At 41.0% G+C, this 12054-nt stretch overlaps 1 protein-coding gene across 1 annotated transcript in view; it reads left to right on the top strand.

Annotated features, from left to right (window-relative positions):
* The window catches only part of LOC102492673 (intelectin-1), a 10262-nt gene extending 5582 nt beyond the window's left edge, over nt 1–4680 (top strand). The window contains exons 6-8 of the mRNA XM_006163095.2: nt 372–492; nt 2153–2256; nt 4491–4680. Coding sequence (XP_006163157.1) covers nt 372–492; nt 2153–2256; nt 4491–4643 — 378 coding nt within the window. The 3' untranslated portion in view covers nt 4644–4680. The remainder of the gene's footprint in view (nt 1–371; nt 493–2152; nt 2257–4490) is intronic.
* The last annotated feature ends 7374 nt before the right edge of the window (nt 4681–12054 follow it).

Here is a 12054-nt window from a genome sequence, read left to right as displayed (position 1 = left end):
TTATTTTACCAGAGAGAGAGAGAGAGAGAGAGAGAGAAATAGGCACTCCAATAGGGTCTTAATGCTGGAATCCATATCCAGCCTCGATCAGCCGGGATCACAGGTTCATATAAACACTCACTCTTTCTCACACACACACACCTGGTGTGCACAGTGACATCTCAGGATATGAACCTGGAACCTTTCCATTTTGGTTCATTATCTCATAACCTTGCATTATCCCTGTGCCTCCAGCTGGCTTCAGGTTCTTATTTTAACTAGTTCTAAAATAATTTCTGCTACAGAGAAAGGACCATTTCCCTCTGCAAATGACTGTATTCTCAAAAGCTAAAGTTGTTTTCCTCACTCAGTGACTTTTTTGTCCCCTGTAGAAATATCCAGTGAAGTACGGGACAGGGAAGTGTTGGACTGACAACGGCCCGGCAGTTCCTGTGGTCTATGACTTTGGTGATGCCCAGAAAACAGCATCTTATTACTCACCTCTCGGCCAGCGTGAGTCATTAATACCCTTTGAACTCTCTGTAGGAAAGGTGATCAATTCGGTTACTACAGTGAGCAGTGATTTACTGCAGCCTGGTTCTCATCTGTTAAGGTTACCTGTATTGTCTCTTCTGATCTGCATGGCTACCGCTGGAGTCTGAGCTGTCATTATTAGTATTATTGTTACTAGTTTCATTTTTCCTATAAGGGTGCATATGTTCACCAGAGGAGTAGAGGGAGGGAAAGTGAGAAAGCACCCCCCGAGGGGGATGGCCACACTGCAATCTCTTCTCTGTTCTCTCCTCTGAATTTTGGGCACACATACACATGCACCCAGCATGTTTTTCAAGCTGCCAGATACAGGGCTCAAAATGATCAGTTGGCCATGTGGGATCCAGTGTCTTAACCGCCACACCACCTGCTGGCCCCTGAGCTATTACTTACCTCATCTTACAGGATAGGAAAGTGAAGTACTGAGAGGTTCAGTCAGGAGCTTGCTCAAGATCGCAGGGCAGATGTAGGAGAGTCAGCACTAGAATGAGGGAATTTGGCTCTGGAGACTTTATTGGTAGCAATCCCACTACCAGACTCTTAGTAACTTGTTAGGCTGGAATCATTTGCATAGAGCAGAAACGAATAAGCAATGATGAGGCATTTTTTTTTCTTGCTAGAGAGCCTGCACGTTTGCCTGACAGAGACAGGCAGACAGAGATAGATGAAGAGGGAGAAAGCATCCCCCCCAGCGGGGTGTGGTCATACTGCAATCCCTTCTTCTTCAGTTCTCTTCCTGTCAGGATCTGGGGCACACACATGCACATGTGCTAGTGTCTTTTTCAAGCCATCAGGACCAGGACTTGAACCTAAGCTGTCAGCCATGTGAGATCTGGCTCTCATAACCCCTAAGCCATGGAACAGGCTTTATTATTTCTAAGATATAATCATTAGTTTTTTTTTTTAAAGATTTATTAATTTTATTCATGACAGAAAGCACATGTATGTTCATGAGAGAGAGAGAAGCACTTTTGACAGGTTCTCATTGCTCTGTGACCGCCTTTCCTGAGCTTTCTAGCTTGTCAGGATCCTGGACATGCATGTACATATCCAGCATGCTTTCAAGTCAGTCAAGAGATTTGAACCTATAGTCAGCATGTGGCTTCTAGCACTGCAGTTCAGTTTTCTATTGACCATTCCATCAGGCTGGGGCAACTGTTAGTTATTTTATGTATCTGAAGTTGGCAGCATAATATCCTTCACAGAGACTGAGCTTATGCTGTAAAATTCAAAGCCATAATTATGATGTTTGGAATTTGAGATTTAAAAAAAAAGAAGAAAATAAGAAGAATGCAAACAAGAACAGAGTGAATATACACTTAATGATTGCTGCAACTGTGCCCTTGAAGGGCTTCAGATCTCCTTGCATAATTGAACTTCTCTTCATAAGGGACTCTTTCTGAGGAGTGGCTTTTGGTCTTTGGCATTGAGAAAGGTCCCTCTTGGCTAAGTTTGGGGCCAAGATGTACCAGCTATTGGCTGCAGAGGTCTTGGGTTTTGTCAGTGTGGTCAGAGGGTTTGGCTCTACCCTGAGATTTAGCATAAAGAATCTCTGGGCTGGCCTCAAGAAAGCAATTTCTAGCATCTTCCTTTAACACTCTTTTCTGCCTCTTGTTTTCAGCGGAATTCACTGCAGGATTTGTCCAGTTCAGGGTATTTAATAATGAGAGAGCGGCCAATGCCTTGTGTGCTGGAATAAGGGTCACTGGATGCAACACTGAGCACGTGAGTCTTTTGGATTAGGGGTGCAAGTGGGTAAGACTGGGTTTGCCATTGTGTATTGGTATGTATGTGTTGAATGTGGTCTGACTGTGGTGTGAGTAGGTTATGTGTGTGGTAATATAACCTTCCCTTGGTCATTGGGTTTTATGGGCCAGAGCTGTGGGCTCCTCGGTCCAGGTACACACTTCCTGTACCTTTAGGACTGACATAGGTGCTAAGGTTTCAAAGGAACCACTGCTGGATGCTCAACCTTGAGGATAAAAGCTCTATGCCTGAAGTTGGGGTGAGGATTGTGTGCAGAGACAGTTTGAGGAAGCCTTTTGGAACTAAGATTCCTTGAGAAACACAAGGTGTTATTCTCCAGCTGAGGTTTAGCTTTCAGGGTAGAACTGGGCCTCCCAGACCCTGGCCCCCCTTGCATAATACAGACTGTTGGGGAGTTATTGGGAAAGTCTTGGATATCTCTTTCCAAGAACCTCACCGAGACCCCCCCTCAGGCCATGCCTATGGGGGTGAACAGTGGATATTAATACATTTTGAAGATTTAAAGTAAAGGATGGGAAGGGACAACGTTTGGAATAGCATCATGGTTTTTATCTGGTTAATTTAGTGTCATTTATTAAGATGGTGTCTGGATGGTGAATAGGTTTCGGGTTAATCAAATATATAATAAACTAATTTGGTCATGTGGATCTTGACACACCTTTGTAGAGATCCATGTTGCATTTCAAAGTCTTTCATGCAAAAAAACATCTGGACTAGAGATAGTTCAAGTTGTGGGGGCATTGTGGATGCCTAAAATCCCAAAAGGAAAAAGAAATGACGAAGGAGAGATTGCACCATGACCATTTCCTTTGGGGGATGCTTTCTTGCACTCTTTTTCTCTAGCAAGTGCACACATCATCTGGAAGAAAAAAAGAATAAAAAAGAAATCATGAGGCCATCGGTGAATTTTCAGTAACTGAAACCAAAGGCATCATATGATCTATGAGTGAGAGGGAGATGTATTCTCTCCTGGGAAAATGCAGGAAAGGAATTCATGAACAGAGTCCAGCCAGGGAATCTGAGTGAGTGTTCGGAAAAGCTGAATAAAACTCAGAAGGAAACATCTTTTTTTTTTTTTCTCTTTTAGAGGTTTTTGCTATTGTGCTTGCCAGACAGACAGAGACAGAAAGCGAGAAATCACCCCCTGGGGGGATGGCCACGCCACAGTCCCTTCTCCTCCATTCTCCTCTCAGGATCTTGGCCATGCACACACACACGCCCAGCATGAGTTTTAAGCCACCGGGTCAGGGACGCAAACCACAGTCGACTACATGGGAGTCCAGTGACATAGCCATTACGCTAATTGCTGGTCCCAGAAGGAAGCATCTTATTACTAAAGCTAAAGAATGAGAATTTAAAAACTTCATGGGACCAGCAGATGGCATAGGGATTACATCTCTGGACTCCCTCATTGGTGACCGCAGTTTGAGTCCCAAATTAGGAAGCTTTAAAATCATGTTCTGCGTGTGTGTCCTGAAGATCTCAGGAAGAAAATGAAGAAGAGATGGCATGGCTATCCCTTCTTGGGGGTGATTTCTCACTTTCTATCTCACCATCTCTATCACTCTCTTTTTCTCTGTGGTATGCTGCACCCTAAGGCAAAAGCCTCTAAAAAAAAGTTCATTTAGGCACTAGCAGATGGTGCAGGGGTTAAGGTTCTGAATTTCACATGGCAGACCGCAGTTTGAGTCCTGGACCCAGTGGCTTACCCCCAATCCCAAGAGAATGAAGGAGAAGGAAGTGTAGTGTGGCCATCCCTCCTGGGTGTAATTTCTCACTTTCTGTCTCTATATCTCTCTGGCGAGTGCATGCATTCTATAGCAAAAATCTCTTAAAAAAGAAAAAGTGTCTTTCTTTCTAGAGAGATATATAGAGACAGAGACAGAGATATAGTCATGATTAATAGGGTCTTCATGCCATGGTCTACCCTCAGCCTCACCCATGTTGTATCATGGGCATAGATATGTGACTGGCATGTACACAGAGGCCCTGGAATAAACCAGGGGCCTTTCCATTTGGGTTCAATTGTATTATTGCTGTGGAAGAGAGAGTTTTGTGGAAGGAACAGATCAGTACTGTTAACGGAGAGTCTAATGAACATCAGATTCCACTGGATGCATTTGGTCATTAAGATGTTGTTGGCCTCACCCTCAGATCTCTCATGGCCACGCCTTCTGTTCCTTATTTCCCAGCACTGCATTGGTGGAGGAGGATTCTTCCCAGAGGGCAATCCCAGACAGTGCGGGGATTTCTCTGCTTTTGACTGGAATGGACATGGAACTCATACAGGTTTCAGCAGTAGCCGGGAGATAACTGAGGCAGCCGTACTTTTATTCTACCGTTGAGAGCTTTGTGGAAGAGGATCCAGATGTCTACTCTCAACCATGAGGTCCCAAGGATGGAGAGCAATTTACCTAGCAACTAGAATGATAATGGCAAAAGAGAGGACAATAAATCATATTGACTCAAGGCCTGGTGCTTCTGTGAGTTCTTTTCCTCAGGGGGTGACGACTGTAGGACATTTCAAAAGCATTACCTGGTTTATTTTACTTCAACCACTTTCTTTTTTGCTTGGGATGTTAGAATTTGGGAATCCTAGCAGAAGAATATGCCACTACTCAGTCAATGCTTTTCCTGAGTGGGAACAGGTGTGGATTGGAAATAAAACAGACATAAACACAAAGACACACAAGTAGAGAAAAGGGAGGATCAGGTGGTTTAGACTCCTCTGATGGAGGTAGTTGTGGTCATGAAGGTAGCCCTTAAAAGAGCCAGAAGAGGGTCAGCCAGGTGGTGTGATGATTAAAGCAGCTGGATCCCATATGGGTGTCTGTGCAGTTTGAATATGGACCCAGAGGCTTGAACAACACACAGGGCACACTTGTTTGTATGCATAAAATCCTGAAAGAGGAATGGAGCAGAAGGGATTGAAGTGTAGCCATCTCGACTGGGGGGGGTGGAAGGGAGGGTGCATTCTCATTTTCCCTCTCTCTCCAGTGAGCACATGTGCCCTGTAACAACAACAAATACAAAAACAAAATAACAACAACCACCTCCCTCCCACAGCCCCCAAAGAATAAAGAGCAGGGGAGAAGCATTTTATCCTAACTTTTCTTACGTCACTCACATGGACCAATCAATCTGTCTTCAACTTGAATATTCTGGCCATAGTGGTTAGGCATTCTCCTTGGGGAAGGATGGATGGGACTGGTATGATGATGGAGTCTGTCCTTGGACCATGGTTTCACTATTTCTGGGCTCTTATACTTAGGTGCTCATTCAAACAAAGCAGAGTAGGCAAATAATTCCAAATGCATTATTGGTGTAGTCAGGATGGAAATGACAACACTTCTAACCCACAACTGCCATGATTCGCATGACTGAATGTTTCTCTTGAGCGAGAGCAGCTGTGGATTGGAAATCAAATAGACATAAACACTAGGACACAGGAGTAGAGAAAAGGGAAGATCAGGTGGTTTAGACTCCTCTGATGGAGGTAGTTGTGGTCATGAAGGTTCCCAGGTTTATTCTTTTATAGGACAAAAAAGAGGAATGCAAAGCCAGTTGTTTCCAGATGTTAATTCACTGAAGACCTGAAAGGTCTGGCACCTTGCAGTCTTGTAAGAGCTTCCTCTCATCTTCTTGGGCCTTCTCAGGCTAACAGATAGTTTCCTTTAACTGACATTACCTTGCAGTGTGGACACAGAGGCAGATACATATCCTTTGTCAAAAGCTTTTCTCTAGTCTTGCAAGGATCAGCCAAAGAACCATGTTTCTGCATGTGTTTAAACATCGCTATTGTGTTGCTCAGATCTGGCCGCTCTCTACACACAACTAAACATTAAACATATGATTGCATTTTCTTCTGACATGCAAATATGATTATAACAAACCCTCTCAATTTCCCTCACCTCAAGTGCTAATTATCATTCAGTAGAACATGAAGCTCAAAGTTCTTAGGTCTTGAGAAAATTAGAAGAGGAAAGAGAAAAATAGGAGAAAGGGAAGTAGGGGAACAATAAGAAAAGAAATTTGCTTTAAAAGTATCCAGGAAAGCTATACTTGCTTAAACTAAATTTACTTGGGCCTGGGTTAGAGATTATTAGTATCTCTTACAGAGATTCTTCCTCTATTTCACATGTGGATGTACTCACAAACCTAAAAGCTCCCTAAGCCCCCTGCTCCTGACATTTTCAATGAGGCTTCATTGTGTAGGCCTGATTGACTATTACTCACTACCAGCCCCTCTTCTCTCCCTGGAGGATGGGGGTTGAAATTGAAGGCTGCTAACTTCTATTCCCACCCCTCTTCATCCTCTGATGACCAGCCCTCATCTGGGAGCTCACCAAGAGTCACCTCATTAGAATAAAAAAAGACTCCTGTCACTCAGGCAATTCCAAAGGATTTAGAAGGTCTATGTCTAGGACTAGGGTCAAAGGCCAAATATTAGAATGAAATATTTTCCTAGTACTCCTGTTCACAAGGGTTCTATGACACCTGTGCCAGGAACCAAGGACTGAGACCAACTTTATATTTCTTATTCATTTAAGGTTTTCTACATAACTTAAGAGACTAACACTTTAAAGAAACATTATTAGTTTATGGTTCTGGACACACAATTTATAAAGATATAATTTTGTGGCTTTAACAACCAAAAGGGATGAAGACAGAACTGGAAAGGATTAGAGTTTTGGGACATTATTGAAGTTAAGTTTACTCAAATTAGAGTGCTACAAGTTTAGAATGTAAAATGTAATCCCCATGGTAGCAACAAAGAACTCTCTTCCAACAACAAAATAGACATTATTTTCAAGTGCACACTGTTCACTTTTGAGGATAAAACATATATTAGGCCACAATTAAATCTTAACAGATTTAAAAAGATAGAGATTATAAAAAGTATCTTCTCTGACCAGAGTGGGATGAATTACATATTGATAACAGAAAGAAAAATAGAATATTTATAGCAACACACTCCTAACCAGTAGATCAAAAGAAATCAGAAGGGGAAAAAAAGAAAAAGAAATCAGAAGGGAAATTAAAAAATACTTAGAGATAAAACAAAAAGCATGAAGAGCAGCTGTGGATACCAGAGACATGTGGGAGAAGGGTGGGAAATGATTGAGGGTGAGCAGGAGGGAATCAGGGGACAAAATGAAGTAAAATATATAAGAAACACAAAATGGAAAATTACTTGTTGAAGATAACATGGATGGTAATATCTTTGATTAAACCAATATACAGTGTATTCTGGATAGAAAAGCTAGTTTTGTATGCCGCAATGATATACAGTAAATGAATGTAAAATAAATAAGTATAATAACCTCCCTCCCCCCCCCAAAAAAGGCAAAGAAAAAACAAAAGAAAAATACAACATACTAATATTTATGGGATACAGTGAAACTAATGCTAAAGGGATATTTACAACTATAAATAAATTAAAAAAAGACAAAAATAACCCCCTCAAATAAGGAATTGAACTTTACAACCTAAAGAACTAGATAAAGTACAAACTAAACCCAGAGCTACCAGAAAGGAAATAAATAATAAAACAAAGTTAAATAAAATAGAGAATTTTAAAAAGGGGGCAATTAATGAAACCAAATTTGATTCTTTAAAAAGATCTGTAAAGCAGGGGCCAGCAGATGGTATAATGGTTACATCACTGGATTTCCATGTAGTTGACCATACTTTGAGTCCCAGACCCATTGGCTTAAAACTCACACTGGGTGCATGCGTATATGTGCCCAAAATTCCGAGAGGAGAATGGAGGAGAAGGATTGCAGCATGATCCTCCCTCCTAGGGGGGTGATTTATTGCTTTCTGTTACTGCATCTTTCTTGCAAGAGCATGATCCAATAGCAAAAATCTCTCTCAAAAAAAATTGGCAAAGTTGACAGACCTTTAGCTAGCTAGATTAAGGGGAAAAAGAGAATACTTAAATTTCTGAACTCAAAAAAATGAAAATGGGAACATTACTATTAATTATAAAGAAACAAAAAGGATTCTGAGAGTTCTGTGAACAACTGTACATCAACAAATTATATAACCTAAATGAAATGGAAAAATCCCTAGAAACCCAAACCTACTGAAACTACATCACACACACAAAAAAAACCAAAGCAAAACAAAAAACAAAACAACAAGAAGAAAAATCTGAATAGGCCTATCACTAGTGAGGGAGTTCAATCAGTAATCAAAAATCTCCCTTGGACCTGATGGTTTCACTGTAAATTCTACTGAACATTTAAAGAGGAACAAATATCTATCATTTCCAAAATATTGAAGAGGAGGGAACACTCCCTAACTCATCTATGAGACCAACTTCACACCCATATCAAAGCCAGATAAAAACATAGAACAAAAGAAATCTTCATACTAACATCTTTTATGAACAAAATCCTCAAGAAAATATTAACAAATCAAGTTCTGCAGCATATTGAAATGATGTGCCACCATGACCAAGTGGGACTTATTTCTGAAATACAAGGATAGGTCGACATATTAAAACTGGTCATTGTAGCCTACACCACATTAACAGAATAAAGGATAAATACCACATGGTCTTCTTAAGTGATGCAGAAAAAAACATTTGAAAAAACACTATTTTCATGATAAAAAATGAAACGAACTAGAAATAAAAGACATATATGAGAAAACATCATACTCCTGATTTTAGAGGAAAAACTGGTGAAAGGATGCCCATTTGCATGACTTCTATTCAACATAGCACTGAAAGTTCTAGCCAGAGCCACTAGACAAGAAAAAAAATGTTTAAATCCACATAGAAAAAGAAGTAAATTATGTGTGTCCACAGATGGTATAATTTTATGTGCAGAAAACCTTGAAATTTCCTCCCAAATATTGTTAGAACTAATTAATAATTTCAGCAAAGTGGTAGGATAAAAAGTCAATGCACAAGATCAGTTGCATTTCTATACATTAAAATGAACACTCTGGAAATTAAAATAAGAAATTAATTCCATTTACAATTACACCAAAATGAATAAAATACTTCGGATTTGACTTAGCCAGGGAGGTAGAAGTCTTGTGCATAAAAACTACAAAATATTTCTGAAAGAGATTACACAGACATAAATAGATGGAAAGACTCTCCACTTTTATGCATGGGAAGACTTAACATTGTCAAGATGTCAGGACCAGCAGATGGTGTAATGGTTATGTCACTGAACTCCTACATAGTCAACCGAGGTTTGAGTCCCAGAGTTGGTGACTTAAAACCCCATGCCATGTATTCCTGAAATCCTGAGAGGAGCATGGAGGAGAAGGGATTGTGGTGTGACCATACCCCATGTGGGGGGGGGGTGATTTTTTACTTTTGGCCTCTCTCTCTCTCCCTGGCAAGCACACACACCCGATATCACAAATATCTCTTTAAAAATTGTTAAGAAGTCAGTATTACTCAGAGCAATCTACAGGGTGAACACAATTCCTATAAAACCCCAATGAGTTATTTTTTTTGTAGAAAGGGAAAAAAACTCATTCTAAAATGTATACAGAATCACAAGAGACTCCAACTAGCCAAAACCATTGAGAAGAAAAACAAAACTGGAGGACACACACATCTTGACATCAAAACTTAGTATAAAGTTACAGTATTGACAACAATGTGCTACTGGCATAAAGGCAGACAAATAGACTAATAGAACACAGAGCCCAGAAATAAGCCCTTGTGAATGTGGTCAAATAATTTTTTTTTAGAAGTTTTTGTCATAGGGTTTGTGTGGTCCCCAGGGAGAGAGAGAGAGATAGAGACAGTGATAGGGAAAGTAAAGAATTACCCCTCTTCCCTAGAGAGATGGCCACACTGCAATCCCTTCTCCTCCATTCTCTTCTTGGGACCTTGGGTATTCATACACACATGCCTGGCATGATTTTCAAGCCACTGGGTCCAGGACTCAAACCATGGTCAGCCATGTGGGATTCCAGTGATGTAACCACTATACCATTTGCTGGCCCTGGTCAAATGATTTTTAATAAAGTTGCCAAAGCCATTCAATGCGGAAAGGGCAGTATTGTCAACACATGGTGCTGGGAAAACTGAATATTCACATGCAAAAGAATGAAGTTGGGCACTAACCCAACACTACATATAAAAACTAACTCTGAATGGGTCTATGACTTTAATGTAAAATTTAAACTATAAAACTTAAGACATAGGGCAAAAGCTTAACAGTATTGAATTATCTTTTTATATCTTCCCTACACAATTTCCCCTGGGCAGGATCCCACAGTTTTTATTCTTTGTAAGACAGATAATACCTCACAAAGTCTCTGAAAGCTGCTAATGTTTGAAATTATAGAAAAATCAGAAATTCCACTTTCTCTCTACTCCCTCTCTCCATTCCTTTCTTCTTTCTTCTTTATTCCCAGAGGGTAGGTACACTCATGAGAGAGAAAGAAAAAAGAGAACATCAATATGTAATGCTTAATGAAAGATAGTAGAGGACTGGCCGAGTAGCACAGCAGTTAAGCTCTGTGCGTTAGCAGCCAGATCCCATGTGGTCAACTGCTGTTCAAATGCCAGCCCTGGTTGCTTTGAAAAACATGCCAGGTGCCCATGTGTGTGCTCCAAATCCTGGTGGGTTAGAGAAAAAGAGACTGCAGCATAACCACACGCCAGTGAGGGTAGCTTTCTCATTCTCTCTGGTGAGTGCATGTGCTCTCTGGCAATTAAAATAAACAAATAGATATAACCACTGGAATGGGGCTGATATTCCATTAGACCTTCTGTCTAAAGGGCACATGACTTTCTGTCATAAACTTTCTCCCTGTGCATGTGCTGAATCATTTTAGCTGGAAGAGAAAACTGGAATGGAGTATCAGTGAAGAGAATGGAGCTAGGGGAGGTCAAATCCTGTGGTCCCCAAGGGCCCTGTTATCATAAGAGGAAGCACACAGAAGTGCTAAGGGACACTACGAGGCAACTGGCAGAAGAAGATATGCCAGGGCTCCACAGGGAAGCTGTACAGGGAGGTGGGATAGGGCGTGAACGAGGGAAGAGGAGGGGAACTCATAGGAACAGGAAGTTCCTAAGACCTAGGCTCTTTATCTGCATCATCTCCTGTCTGAGTGTGTGGGCACCTCCAACTCATATTGTAGATTTAACTGCACACAGAATCAGGAAAGTTGCCAGCTCTTACATGGATTCTACATGACAGGTAAACAGCAACGTGAAACAGAATAAAATTCTATTTTATTCTAAGAGTGGAGTTTTGTCATGTTGAAATCATTTTATTTATACTTGATTGTGAATATTCATACAATTAAAATGACAATGTGGTTGTAATTTTGTCTAATTATAATACTAGACTTTGATCACATGCACTTGGTTTTAGAGGAACTGATGTAGCACAACTTAAAAAATTAAAGGTGAATTCTCTACTTCTCCTTATCCCATAGGGCAGCTCTCAGCTCTCAAGCAGAGCCTCCTTCCATTTGCAGCTCCCTGCCCAGTCAGAGAAACCGAGGTGGGGCGGTCCATTGACCCCAGCTCACTGCCCACCCTCCTCATGCCCACCAGCAAGGTAGGCAGTTTTTTCCTTCTTTCTTTACTAATTCTTTAATTCTCCTTACTGTAAGGTCTGGGGGAAGGGAAAAGAAACACGACGGAAACTTTCCCATAGACAAGAACTTTCCTGTTTTCCGCATCTGGCCGCCATCACCAATGGACTTTGCCGCCCTTCAGCATTTGGCACGCCCGCCAAAGTTGAACAGAAACAGGGAACATTGGCC

Source organism: Tupaia chinensis, unplaced genomic scaffold, assembly GCF_000334495.1.
Source record: "Tupaia chinensis unplaced genomic scaffold, TupChi_1.0 Scaffold141389_1, whole genome shotgun sequence".
Lineage (NCBI taxonomy): Eukaryota > Metazoa > Chordata > Mammalia > Scandentia > Tupaiidae > Tupaia > Tupaia belangeri.
Note: the sequence above shows the minus strand (reverse complement) of the source record. Positions and strands in the feature narration are given on the sequence as shown.